The 14,850-nt window shown below is 41.4% G+C and overlaps 1 protein-coding gene across 1 annotated transcript; it reads left to right on the forward strand.

The window, feature by feature from the left end:
• The first annotated feature begins 2,463 nt into the window (after positions 1-2,463).
• On the forward strand, positions 2,464-13,275 carry MPC1 (mitochondrial pyruvate carrier 1). Its single transcript, XM_063151757.1, has 5 exons — positions 2,464-2,609; positions 7,495-7,498; positions 9,740-9,836; positions 11,447-11,579; positions 12,275-13,275. Exons 1-5 carry the CDS (start codon positions 2,539-2,541, stop codon positions 12,291-12,293), a joined length of 324 nt encoding a protein of 107 aa, XP_063007827.1. The 5' UTR covers positions 2,464-2,538; the 3' UTR covers positions 12,294-13,275.
• Positions 13,276-14,850: the final 1,575 nt, after the last annotated feature.

Consider the following 14,850-nt stretch of genomic DNA (forward strand, 5'->3'; position numbering starts at 1 on the left):
AAATGCAATTTGAAATTATCAGCTTGAGATGATTAGTGATTTTCCTCCAGGTCATGGAAGGACAGACAGGGCAGTCCCACACTGGAGAAGAGCACATGTCTGAAAAGAAAAACTCAGCAAATTATAAGTAAAAAACCAAAACAAAACAAAACAAAAAAACCAAACAAACAAAAAAAAAAAACCAAACCAAACCCAAACAAAACAAAACAAAACACACCACAAAGAAAAACCTGTTTCACAATTTATTAAACTATGAGTTAATGTTCATTCAGGGAACAACATGCTCAAAAGTACACTTAACATGGACTTCTCAAGAGCAACCCATGTCAAATCCAATCTAATTTCTCTATTGAACAGGGTAAAAGGGGTAAAAGAAAAGCTATGGATACATTAAGGGAATCTTTTGTACAGTTTTTGATATCCTTTTAAAAAGCTTCAAAAAGTATGCAAATAAAAGCTCTATAAATTCATACAGAACAAAAGCAAACTTCAAATCCTTGCTAGCTGGTTTTGTTGTGTAACTGGTAGAGCCTGTCATGTGGGACTGCCTTCTTCTGGACACGTTTCAGGTTAATGATTTTTCCATTAACTGCTTTGAAAACAAAAAAGTAAAGTGAGATACTCTCAAAATTGGAGAAGAGTACTGCACTGCTGGTAAGGCTTTGACTGAGACATGGTGACCCTTGGCTATGCCTTAAGAAAGCTAAACACAAATGGAGTAGGCAAAAGGTTAAAAAATGTAATAGGCACAGCCTGTGGGAAAAGGCTAAGAGAACTTGTTTACTCCAGGAAGAAAAAATGCCTCCCAATATAGACAGATTATTGTTTTGCTCCCTACATGGAGTTAAGAAAAAAAAAATACAAATTTTCAGTAAAGGGGAATAAGACTACATTTTAGCCTTATTATGTAAGGCTAAAAGTTAGTTCTATAACTGTAGCTGTAATATTACTGACTGAGCCTGGCCATCTAAGATATGTGAAATCATACCACATGAGGATTGTTTGAAAATACAGGACTGATTTCTACACAGCTTCTTTGTGTCAGTGGATGCCAAATCAACTGGAATAAATGATTCCTTGAGATCTCATTCAGATTCACACTCCTACTTTTAAATAGGAGTCTAAGTAGTCTACAGAAGTATGCTGGGCTCCATTTTGGCTTTTCATAATGCAATATGCCAAAGGGATTAAAATTCTTCCACTCACACAGCAAAGCGAGGCGTTGTTGCGGGGTGTCATGTCATATGCTGAATATATATAGAAGAAGGAGAGGTTACCCAATGCTCTTCCTCAAACCTGCTCCTCTCTAAGCAAGCAATGAGGGAGGATGTGTGAAGAGAAGCTTTTTGTTGGGACTTTTTGGTACAGTTTTTGAGCATTTTGGGTTTGGTGTCTCATGGTGAGGTTTTTTTTCTGTTGTTTTCATGTTTTCGTGTTTGTTTTGTTTTGTTTTAACCTGAATTCCTGCAGGGAAGAGGGATAACAGAAGGAAACAATGCAGCCACGGCACTGAGGGCTTCTTGTACAGTGTAGCTGTGCCCCAGGCTGCACTCTCAGCCCAGCTCTGGACCTTAAAAACTGAGGCTGCAAGTCTTTGGAAAGCACAGGAGATAACCATCCATTTTCACTATCTCTAGTGCACTGAGCAAAGACATAAGAATTTGTTTGTACGGCCCATATTTTCTTGAGATAGCATTAGCAAGGTTAGAGTTTATCTTCCCTCCTACATAAGTAACCTCTGCTCAGGTATGAAATAGAAAGTGCTGGTCAGAGATGGGATCTTAGACCATTCGAACTAAAATTATCGAAGTACTTGTCACAGAATCACAGGATAGCTGGGGCTGGAAGGGACCTCTGGAGATCATTTAGTCCAGCTCCCCTGCCAAGGCAGGGTCACCCAGAGCAGGTGACGCAGGGACGCGTCCAGGTGGGTTTGGAATGTTTCCAGACAGGAAAACGCCACGTCCTGCCAGCTCAGTCCGTCCCGGAGCTCTGCCGCCCTCACCGTGTCACCCGCTCCCTCCCGCCCCCATTCCCCCTCCGCGCCCCGTTTTCCCCTCACGCCGCGCTCGCGCCACCGGGGGCGGAGCCCCACGCCCCGCGAGGGGCGGCGCGCGCCAATGGGGAGCCACCTGCCGCGGCCCCGCAGCCAATCGCGGCCCGCGGAGCCGCCGCGCGACGCATCCCCGCGTGCTGCGAAAGAACGCCGGCAGCTCGGCCCACGGCGACCCCTCCTCGCCGCGCTTTGCGACGCTCTCCCCCCTCCTCACGGCGCGTTGCTTTACGGCCCCTGCCTTTCCCCCTGCCCGTGACCGTCTCCGCGGGCCGGGCGCGCGCGGGGGGCGGGGCCGCCGCAGCCAATGGGCGGCGAGAGCGCCGCGGTGACGGGGCGGGGCGGGGCGGGGCGGGGGGGCACGCGCAGTGCCGTAAAGCGGGCGGCGGGCGGCGCGCGGGGCAGTTGTCACCGGCGGCGGCAGCGTCGTCAGGCGGCCGGGCCAGGCGGGCGATCGAGGGACACCGCACTGCCGCCGAGACGCCATGGCGGCGGCGCTGGGCCGCAAGGCCGTGGACTATGTGCGCAGCAAGGAGTTCAGGGACTATCTGATGAGGTAAGCGCGGCGCGGAGGGCGTCATCGCCGAGCCCACCGCCCTGCCCGGTCGGACGGTAGGGAGCAGCGTTCGGTCCCCGCACCCCTCAGCTTCCCGCAGCCTCGGGGCGCCCCGGACGGTTGGCACCGGCTGACCCCTAGCGAGGTCGCCCTCGCCGGCGGCTGGCCGGGGGGAAGGCAGCGAGGAGCCGGCCCGGGGGTGTCATGCGTGTCCCGTCGTTCCCCTTGTCTCGCCCGTCGTCACCTCGGCCCCCGGGGGCAGTCGGGGCTGTCGCTGTCCCGCCCCGGCCCGAGCAAGCCGGCCGTGACCTTGAAGTGACGCGGCGCGCTTCGAAGCTGCCGCGGCAGCTGCGCCCCTCCGTGACCTTCCCGTCCCGGCTGCGACAGCCGCCAGGGCCGCCCCGCCGCGGGCAGGCGCTCGCTGCGGCACAGGAGCCCGGCACCGGGACAGCCTGACACAAGGGCAGAGAGTGCTCCGCTCCGCCTTTGGCAAAAGCGAGCCTGATCACAGATACAGTCTGAAGATCGGGTATTTGAATCTCTGAGTACATGTAAATAGGTGTCTCTTTGCAGAGTCCCGCTGTCGTGGGAGCGTGGCTTAAGTCATTCCCGGACAGCTCAGTGCTTGTGTCAAGCACTTGAGTGAGGGATATGGCAGTCCGCACTGCAACTATAAGACTGCCTTAAAGAAGAGTTTTGGCATACTTAAATCTTGTTGAACCACTGTGCAGGAACAGTCTCGGGTAGGCAGGCTGAAGTTTCTCCAGCTGACAGGCTGTTTGACGAACTAAACAAATAAAAATAGTCTCTTCTAATAAAGGTGGTTGAGCAACCTTTCGCTGTAGCTGTTGCTTGCTGTTTTGCCTACATCTATTGCACCTTGTGTTTGATGTTGAGCAAGCATGTAGGAGGACATCTGTTTATCTGAGAAATGTAGTCTTGGCTCAAGTAGCAGGAGGTGGTATAAGGCTGCGTGGATGAGGGATTATAATGTAAAGCCTTAGACTTCAGGAGGATAGACTTAGATTAGATATTAAGAATAAGTGCTTTGTCGTGGGCATGGTGAGGCACTGGAAAGTTTGCTCAATTTGTTTGGCATTCACAAAATCAAAATCCACAGAAACAGTGGGGCAAAAATATGAGAAGCAAGAGAACAACCTTGAAGCAAAACAAAACTCCAGAGCAGGCTTCTGTGATTCCTTTTGAAAGTCTTGAGGAAGCCATGTAAGCTTGATAGATGCATATGAGTGGTAACATTTAATTGATTGTAACACTATTCATGTGAACCATGTAAATAGCCATTAAACTAGTAATCTGCTTCATAATTAGAAAAACAAACATCCAGGTGAGATAACAGGTGCTTCCTAATGTCGTCACAGTCACTGGACATATCTCTATCCTCGCCCAAGACTGAGAAGTTTTAAAAAAAACCAAACTTTCAGATGTGTTTCACCCAGTTTTCAAACAAGCTGTGTATGTGGCTGTATCTCAGTAAAAAGAGCATGCCCCAGGTTTCTGCCATTGTGGATGGAATGTGTTCTGCCTTGCTATAACGAAGGTACCTGCTTAATTTGTACTCCTGTTACTGGGTGTGTCATGAAGAGCTAAAGCCAGTTGCTCCATCTGCTCTGGCCTTTCAGCATTGTTTCTTGCTCACTAGGAGATGAGTGTCTAAGTTACTGGCTTTTTGTTGTGTTTAAAATTTAAATAGCTGTCCATAAAGACTTGTCTGTCTTCTGCATGAGAAGAATTGGAGAGCTATCTTTTTGCATTTCTTCCTGAAGGTGATTTCTTCCCCAGACAACAGGACTCTAGCCTGAAAAAAAAAGTCCTTTCTTTGCTCATGCAGAAAAGGTGTCCCAAAAGCTCTGAGACTGTGGAGTCTGTTCCAAAAATCAGCATCTAACCACTGCAGGGAATCAAGGCTTTATAAACATGAAACTTGTTTGTCAGAATTAATGAATTAAGGTGCTGTTTGGGATACCGGTGATAGGCTTTGACCTCAATAGAATGACTTAGGTTACCCAAAGTGGTGGATTAAGTGCTCCATTATTATGGCTCGGGGCAATCAAAAACTTGAAGACATCTTTTGGAATAAGTAGCTTCAATTTCAGCTTCATAACCTGCAAACATGAAAGCAAGCAAAATGATTGCATGCTGCTTTGCTCAGGTGGATATGTCTGGCATTAGAATTGCATTATGTCATGGGTTGGCTTTTAGATCTTGCACAAAGAAGCAGGAGAAGTTGCTTTTAAAACTGTCATTAAAATTAATTGTTCTGCCAGTTTCACATCTGGCTTTTCTCTAGAGGTGATTAATAGGGATCTGAATAACTGTAAATCTTATAAATACAAATTTACCCTAACTGCATCCTAATGCTTCAAAATGAGCATAGTAAGAACATAAGCTGTAGGTAGACTTTTCCTGCTTGTAAAATGCAGCAGTAATGTTATTTAAAACTAGCTGATTAGCATGTTAAAGCCTGGCAGCTCTAGATACTCTGAACCTGAAGTTGCTTTTTTTCTCCAGATTCTAAAAATGACAGCTGTCACTATAGTCATATTATCCAAGCCAATAATAGTAGGCAACTGCATCCTCTTATTTCCTATCCTATTGATTTAAAACATCTTCTGAAAAACATCTAATAAAACAGCTTCCCTCCTCTTTTAAGACAGAACACATCATTCTAGACAAGCTGTCATCTTGTGGTGGAAGCCTAAATTGCTTTGATCACATAATGAATAGCAAGGAATGCAAAAATCTCCTGGTAACAGGAAAAGAGGCATGGACATTGCAGGGTGCTGAGGCACTTCTGAAATGCCTCTTCCTGATGACTCAGCAATGCAAATGTTAATAGAGAGGGCTTTGAAATAGAGGTAGTGCATTCCCTGGAAAGCCTGAGCACTTAAACTGATGTGAGCTGTCTAGGAATTCTCTTTTAATTTAAACAAACTTCAGAGGGGGTAGCATCGGTAATAGAACCAAAATTAGCTGATCTTCAGTTGTCTTTAGTAAATCTTTAAACATGAGGACATAAAAACTTTAAATAGAAAGTTCTCTGTGATGCGTGCTAGAAACTGAAGGATACACACCTGCTTGCCTTGTGTGCTCTCAGAACTGAACAATCTGCCCTTCCACTTAGGGGATGGCAGTATGGGGAAAACACATGTGACAGTTCTCCTATACTTGTGGAATGGTCCCTGGCCTACTAATATTCTTATTGCCAGAGTGAGGAAAATACATGCAAAAATTTTAGAGAACTAAATCTTTCCCACTGTAGTCTTTTTGGAATGAACTTAGTAATGATACAAGGTATTGTCTGGGTTCCTCTTGTCTTGTCTAGACATTTATACACAAAACTGATACTTGGAAACTGAGTAAGTCCAACAGTTGCTGTTCACAGTTCTGAAAACATTAGTTCAATGTTTTCTTTGTCAAGGACTGAATTTAGTTCTTGGAAACTACTAATTTGGAATGGAGTCACTTCAGAAATAGATGCATGCACATGGGGCAGTATCCTCGCTATTGGATGTGGTGCATGTGTTGCAACTCTCTTGGCTGCAGAGCTTTGGGGCTGGATTCCTGTTTCCTGGGAGAGTCTATGTGCCCTTGGTTTGCCCTCTTCTATAAGGATGTTTTCCACTCTCATGTGATTGTAAGGATAACCTTGTAAGACCTTAGCCAGAGCTGTCTACTCTGTTAAAGTAGTATCAGTTTGATTCTATTTTAGGCTTTCGCTTCCCCCGAAACAACTTACACTTTAAAAATTAAGGCTGACTTCTGTTGGCACAAAACGTGGTGACAGAAGACACATCTGAACTTGTTTAGTTAAGGTTTTATGAAGAAATTTAAGTTTACATTTGTCTTGTGAACTTCAGTCAACTGTTGCTGCAGGTCAGTTAAAGAGAAAACAAACAACAAGTGGTTAGACTAGTCAAGGGCATTGAAACAAAGCACCTTGAACCAGCTTGTAGTGAAGCCTCACTGAAACACGCATCCTTTGTGATTTCCTGAGTGGACCTGACTGTTCCCTTACCATAGCTATTTATAAAATGGCCATCTAAGAACATGGAAATCATGGTGAGGGAAGTGATGGTTACAAAGTGTTCTGCAACTCAGGCTTTCTATTAGCCTACCTATTTCTCATAAGAAGTGCCTTCTTGTAAGTCATAAATCACAACTAAGTCTTGTCAGTACCTTTATTAGAAAGAAGGTGTTTAAAAGTTAGTAAGCTTTTGTTAACAGCAAACAATATTAAATGTATGCTGTAGTCTATCTTTTGTGCATAGATCATTAAGTTATTACCTAAATTGGTACCTGGATTATCACTGAAATGAACCCCATACATGACAGAAGTGTAATTGCATATATCACTGAGAATGTGTTATAGCTCATGTTTGGTACAGCCACAGTTGGCCCAAATTTAGTGACAGGAAGATCTCTGGCAGTCTTTGGTTTGACCTACTTACAGAGGTATACAGAGAATTCCAAGCAACTTCAAAGCTTTCACTGAAGAATTTTAGCTGTTTAGCTTTGCCATTACAAAGCTTGATGTCTTTTGGCATCATTTAAAGTCGTTGGGGTGGGATCTTGGGTGCTCTGAAGGGTTGAATGTCTTCCACTGACCATAATGGGATTTTATGTAGCTGGGAAAAAGAGCAGCAAACACTTGTCACAGTGATAGCTCTTGTGGGAAATGGGATTTTTTTAAACACCAATGCATTATTTAAAGTTAATGCCATGACAGCTTCCTGACTTGTGCCTATTTTCTATTTGTGGTATGCTTTTGTTTATGTAGATTATGAAAGAAACTCATGTGTTGGTTTTTTTCTTCTTTCTTTCATGTGCTTTTTGAATGGAAAACGATGATGGTGCACTTGAACAGTACGGTAAGAAAAGGGAGGGGATTTCTGACTTCACATTCTTCCTAACTTCAATAACTTGCTGTCTTTTTCCCTTAGTACTGTTAGGTACTGCTTGTCTGCACTTGAAAGGCATAATACAAACCTCCAGGAGTGATGCACTAGGAACATTTAGTTGCAAGTTTGAGGCTAAGATGACCAAGTCATCTTCAGAATGTCTTAAATTCAAGGGGCTTTGTCTTTTCCATGCTCTTTTGCTAAGGAGATCAGAGCAGTGTGAAACCCTTTATTCTACGTAACAGCAATACTGTTACATAACCAGACTACCTGGCTTATCTCTAACAGCCTTCAGGCCAGACAATAAATGTACAAAATAACTCATCTTGCACTCTTCTTCTGTCCTGGACCCTTTCAGTTTGCCCCTGAAACTGGAAGTGGAAATTTTATGCCTGTTGTACAGTGAATTGTAATGCTATGGAAGAGTGGCTCTTCTACCTAGAGAAAAGACAAACTTAGGGATGTATTTTTATTTTTGTGAGACTTCAAAGGGCTGCCTGCCTGGAGACCGTAAAGCCTGATAGCCATCTCAAGGTTCCAGATAAAACTCCTTGTCAGCAGAGAAAAGCTACTGCTGCACTACTTTTGTTTACTGATGATTCTTCAACTTGCACAGCCTGGATTTGAATGGTCCAAAATCTATGATGTGTTATTTGGTTATGTTCTAATGGCAGTTGATTAAGTAAAAATACCAAATTGATTTAATTTACTTTTCAAAACAGTAGTTGTCAGTCATATTCTTAAAAACTGCAACTGTTTCAGAGATTCAATAAAAAAGCTTATTTTTCATAAACTGCAGTTGTTCCAATGAGACCCCTAAAATGACTAGAAAACCATCACCAAGTACAGGTAGTGTCCCTCCATTTGAAGTTTGCTTTGGTGTGGTGGTACATTTTATTTACCATGTAGTCATGTAACTCTCCTCAGTTGTGCCATGTTACCTCTGATGCACTTGAGAGGCTTTAACCACTGCAGATGTCAGTTTTCCTATCACTAGGAATATAGCACACAAATGCTTTTACTCTGATCTTCAGAATACTGTTATATATCTGAATTTGCAGAAATACTATTGCACTGAAATTGAACTATTGTGTGTGTAACTTAAACTCACTTTTTTCTATTTAAGTTTCTTCTATTGCAACTACAGGAAGCAAGTGTGGCTTTTAGTTTGGCTGCACTGTTACAAGCAAGACTGGCAAGATTAACTTAGAATGAAAATTGCAAAAAATTTAAATAATAATAATAATATAATTCCTGATAACTCCAAATCATTAAACATGTTATAGTTACAGGAAGTGTCCAAAGAATGGATATAGCTGGTATCTGCAAAGCTTTTTCTTGTGAGGTGCATCTCTTTTGTTGTATCTGGCCAAGTTACTTCTGAGAATGAGTTTCTACTTAGAAGAAGCTGAGGCAAATACTGTGTGCATCTTGTGTGGAAAGAATTCTGCTGAAGCCTTTTTGCTCATAACAGAAGCAGAAATTGAACTTAAGTCATTATTTTGCTCAGTTTAGAGTCTTAGATAATTCTCATCAAAATAAACTTGTTAGTTTTTCTGATTTGATCCTTTGCACTTCTTGTCTCTATTCTATCTGTGTACACACCTGTTGCTAACTGCTCTCCTCTGACATTTGTTGAATTACTGAGTTTTAAGTGATCACCAAATAGTTTCAGCAATTGCAGGTGTAGCTCAGGGTAAAGTTTGCTTTGCTTGCTGGCCCCGTTCTATCAAAGAGAGGGTGTAAGCACTCACAAGATGCTCGCTGAGCTTTTCTTCATCCTCAGCATTAAATGAAAACACCTTCAGTTCTTCACTTCATCAAGTCCTTACATTTTCATTATATTTTTGAGTAGCCTTAATTGAAAGAGAGAAATGCTATTTCTCTGTGCAGAAGTGAGCTATAAATCTGACAACACCAATCAGATGGTTAATGACTGCTAAGCCATAATTCTATTTCAGTGACTCTAGATAGTTCCTCTCTGATATGAAAGAAGATCCAGAGTAGGTTCCTTTACCTTTCCTTCTGAAGAGTAGATGCCACTAAAAGAAAGGTTTGGTTTCTCTCTTACATTAAAAATAGTCTGTATTTTCTTGGAATTTTACCAATAACCCTCCCTTCTAGTTTTGTGTGACCAAGAAAAAAACTGTAAGACTACTGCAGGTGGTTTTTGTTTCTGTTTAACTTGATATTTGTTTTCCCTCTTCACAGCACTTTTGGGGGCCAGTTGCCAACTGGGGTCTTCCTGTTGCTGCTTTTAATGACATGAAGAAATCGCCAGAAATTATTAGTGGCAGAATGACATTTGGTAAGACCTGAGACAAACTTCTTGTTAGGAAACTGACTCCAGAACACAGTTTCTGTCGTTTAAACAGTGATATGTTATTAGTTGTCTGCAAATTTGTGATCAAAGCAGATGTAGATATCAAATATCTTGTTACATAACTTTAGATGCCATTTAAATTGAAGTACTGAAAAACTGCAGGGCTCTTTTTTGGAAAGCTTTCCACTAATTTGGGAGGGAAGAGTGAGGCAGTTCTTGACCCTTGGCAGTTTTCAAGATCAGATTGTCTCCTGAAGTGTAACTCGTATTATCTTAAGCTATTGCACATACTTGTTCAAAATGTATCTTTGCTCAGTTTTATTCTTTGTATAAAGAACAATGATCCTTTGTGGTTAGTGTGAGATTTAAGTATTTATCAGCACTGACAAAGTGAAGAATGGTTATGATTGGTCAGGGTGCAAGAAGCAGCAAAGAAAGCTTTAACTCCTTGCAAAGTAGTTGTCTATAGGAGACTATTGTGACTTCATTTTTAATGAAAAAATTATTTTTAAATGCAATAATAAGCAATATTTTCCCACCTCTCTTTAGAACATGTATAGTTTTTGCCTAGATGTCTGTCTCTATGTTCAAATTATTTTCTAGGATTAGAAATCTTGCAGTTTTAATTTATTAGTTTAACTTTGGCATTATATCTCTTCCTTAATTCACTTAACTTAATTCTGAGTAATGCTTCTTCACACAAGCAAAATACATTTGGCTTAAGAAATTTTATAGTCCCAATATCATTAGTCTCTGCTTAGATTAATTCAGTCCCTTAATCAGCTTCCTTGAGACAGAAGAATAGTTTAAATAGTCTCCAGTACAGCAAAACTGTTTTGCAAATAGTGTTTTGGAGGCAGCTACCCAGCTCAGCAGTGTTGAGACACTTTTTTAAATTTTTGCAGGTATATATAGTTTGTGTGTACAGAAGCAAGGGGATGAAAAAAGAATATTTGTACTTTTAAAAAGTCTGTTTTCCTTGAACAATTAATTTACCAATTTTTCTTTGAGTCTGTCAGAACGTTACAAAACTAGGGAATTCTTGGGTTGTAGTTTCCTATATTTAAATTATGGTAGGAGAGCAGATCAAAATAGTTTCTCATCTTTCCGGAAAGCAGATAACAAAGCTTCATGTTTCTGAATGTTCATGATTCCCTGGACACTGAAAGCTCCTGATCTTAAAATGTACCCAGAAAGAACTCTATTTCAGTGATTAGTGTCTTTAAAAATACTTTGTCTTAGAAATTGTCAGAATAGTAGTATATGACAGACTATGTCTCATTGAGGTAAACTCCTATTTTCTGGCTGAGGTAATTTAGATAATAAACTAATAAGACTTCAGTTGCATCCCAGGATAGTGTATGAGTAAAATGAATTTTTATGGAAAGCTGCAGCCATGTAGATTTTTTTGTGTAGTAGAAGTGGGCACTGTTTTGTCTTCTTGCATTGGATCCTCAAAGTTTGTAGGGTGGTTGGAAAACTCATAAGCAGCAAGAAATCTTCTGCCTGTCATTACATTTTACTAGTAGGAAAATTGTGACTCAACAAAATGCAGATATTTACAGTCTCTTAACAAGATCTATCATCCTTTGCAGCACTGTGTTGTTACTCCTTGACTTTCATGAGATTTGCCTACAAAGTGCAGCCAAGAAACTGGCTTCTTTTTGCATGCCACTTCACTAATGAAATTGCACAACTTATTCAAGGAGGACGACTGATCAAATACAGGCAAGTCACATTTTTAAATGGGGAAGTCATAAACTGATGGCTCCTGGAATATTCTATTAGTGATTTTTAATTGTGGTGCAAAGCTCTGCATGGTTTCTGAACTTGTTTGACTTCATTACCTTTTGCAAACCTGTTAACAAGTTTGTCAGTAGGCAGAACTTTCTACTTTGCACCTCCTTTGAACCTTCTGAGGTCTGTACACAGAAAAGGCAGGAAGCCCTTATGGTCGTGAGGGAGTGCAGACAGGGCCTTCAGCAGCTGCTGGCTATTTTGGGGTTTTTTGTGCAGTCTGTTGGTAACTAATTCCTGAGATGGAAAACATCCATAAAACTGTGAAGGAGGTGTACATCTGGAAGAGAAGTCACACAAAACCTATCAGAGCTGACTGTTCCATACATGAGGTGGAGCCAACTGAGTGTGCCTGGGGAACAGACTGTGATCAGTGTCACACTCTGGTTGTGTAGCAAGCAGTGCAGACACTGCCCCAAGCAATCCTGGTGATCAGGATTATGGCTTTTCTCTCTTCTGCCCCAGGAAACTACTGTGGAGCAATAGAGAATGAAACCTTCTGAAATGTAAATTAAAAAATGAGACTGGTCAGTAACTTATGCGGAGACACATCTACTTGCAGTTTTGCACCAACAGCAATTGTATTTCAATATTCACTCTTACAAAAGCTGTTTTTCTTTTGGCAGGCTGGAGAAAAAGAACTAAATATATTACTTGAAATGAGCCAGGGAATGTATTCGTCCTGAATGACAACCAAGGAAGACATGCCATCTACAGTTGCTGTGACAATTACAGTGGGGATGAAACAGAAACACCCATTATGAATATGACCCCACCAAGAATTCTTCTAATAATATTTTTATCTTGCCTTTTAAAAAGTACATTCAGTGATGTAAACCATTACATTTAAAGTCTTGCTGCCTTACTGATCTTTAATAACTACCCTTTTAATAAAACATTAGCCACCCAAATAACAAGCAATATTTGAACACCAACTTTTTTATCTAACAGTGTACAAAAGTGGCCCATGATGGTTTGACAAAACTCATTTTAAAATCAACATGGACAGAGGTCAGTAAACAGAACTGTAGGTGGTATCATTGTTTGTATTAACATATTCTTAAAAGCCATTTAACTTGAGTGCATTCATTCCTGTTCTATTTTTTTTTAACTTAAGCAGTGGCTTGCTGATCTACAAGAACAAATGTGTAGATAGGCAGCCTGAGGTGAGCAGCCATCCCCCTTCCCTCACTGCATGCCTTTTCTCAGTAAAGAGACTTCATTAACATCCATTTTATGTCGCACACTATTTAAAGAAGGCTTGGGAAAACAAAAGCATAGCACTGAATGAAGGAAGGCAACAAAGCCTGATACTGTTCTTTAAGAAGTTCAAGTGGATTTTATTTTTTCCTACTGTTTGAGTTATTCTAGATGTATGTAATTCTTACACAGGCAAAAACTGAACTTGTTTGGAGTCCAAGATCTGAAAGATGCCAAGTGCCTTTCAGCAGTTTTTGACTTCATTGTGAGAGTGGTTTTTCTGCATGATCTGCCTGAAAGTTACATTGCTGTAAAGGTAAAATTGACAAAGAATGTGAGAACATATGTTCAGATTTTTTTTCAGTGCAGTGTTTTTGAACAATAAACATATTCCAAATGGCAATAAAACTCTTGAATACCTGGAAAAGTTTTGTTTTTCATACTGTGGTAACAGACCCAAAAGTGAAATTTTATTATGGAGTGTCACTTTATTACTGCAACATCATGAAGTAAATCAGGCCGAAAAAGTAAATGGTATGTACTGAATTTAGGTAAGTGTCCTGTGGATCCCAGTACCTAAAACTTCTTCCCCAGCAGCAAAAAGTGTGTGTGTGTGTACTTAGACTTAGTAGTTCTAGTGTGATAGGGAGGGTTGAATTCAGAGCTCTCATATAACTAAAGTCAGTATTAGCTATTGTCTTGTAATTAGAGCAAGTCTTAATTGACCATCTTCTAATTCTATTGTGATGGTAACTTTTTTTGATGGACATAGATGCAAATAGGGCACATCTGCTGGATGGCTAAAACTGGTACTGCCTGCTGCTTCTTGCTTTAGAAAACTTACTGCAAAAAGCTGCCCCTTCAGTACTGCTGTTTTGTCACAAAAGTAGTCATCTCCCTATCTCCTGGAATAGAAGCACCTTTAGACTTCTGTACAAATGAGTAGTGAGACACGAGCAGATAAGGACAGCTGATTATTTTGGCACCTTATAGTTATTTTTCCCTCCAGAAGTAATATAATAAGCTACAACTGAGTTTGATCTTCATTGGTGTGAAATGTTTTATGCTGCTCTTGCATGAAGCTTGCAGTGCAGGCTGTACTCTACCCTTACCTGCTTTGATCAATGTTCATAAGCTCTGATTGTCTTAGCTCCTTTACCCAGAGGATACCATTTGCAGGAGTCCCTTCTCTCATTTTCCTGGTAGTTGCACCATACTTTATTTCCTTCTATCTCTCTCCTTCTTTCTTCCTCTTATCCATGCACTGTGATAAGGCTCAAATTCTTTCATACTGGACTAGAGCAAGAATGAATTGCAGGTGGAAAGTGGGCTTTACCCTGCTTTAACTACATGTTAAACCAGGGATGCTTCCTGCAGCCCATACAAACTTAGAAAAGGGGAAGGGTGGCAACAAACCATTTTTTGTGGGACTTGAAGGGACCTGGCCCTGTTTGGGAAGGGAAATCCAGTGTGGGCTGGATTTCCACTGCCTGTCAGTCTGCCTAGTGACAAAAATAGTTTATATGGGCAGAGTGCCACCAAGTGGCTCTGGCCTGTGTCAATCAAAGCATTAATTGTCAAGCTGTTTACATACCATTTCTTTGTTTAAAGGTGCTGGGTGTAAGGGGATCAGTGCAATATTACTAAAAGGAGTTCTTGAAATAATTAATTCTAGAATTAGTCAGCACCCTGCTCCTCGGACGCAGAACACTGAAACACACTGGCATATGGCTGTTTTAGGATGGGGCTGCTTGGGATAATCCAAAGAGGAGAACAATAGCTTAAAGAGGACCGGAGATGGTGTATTCTTGAGTTTGAAAACCTTAATGGTGCTTCCTTTTGTTCTTTTCTTACTCCCCTCAGCTAGCACTGGATGAAAGAATGGGGCTATGTGAGTTTCACTGATTAATTATAAGTTAGAGCTCAGTATTTGCTTTGGATTTATAAGATTATAGGGCTTGTCTGTACTTGCTATTGTTCTGAAATACCTGCTCGGTTTTAA

The sequence above is a fragment of the Melospiza melodia genome, chromosome 3 (genome assembly GCF_035770615.1).
Source record: "Melospiza melodia melodia isolate bMelMel2 chromosome 3, bMelMel2.pri, whole genome shotgun sequence".
In the NCBI taxonomy this organism is placed as follows: Eukaryota; Metazoa; Chordata; class Aves; order Passeriformes; family Passerellidae; genus Melospiza; species Melospiza melodia.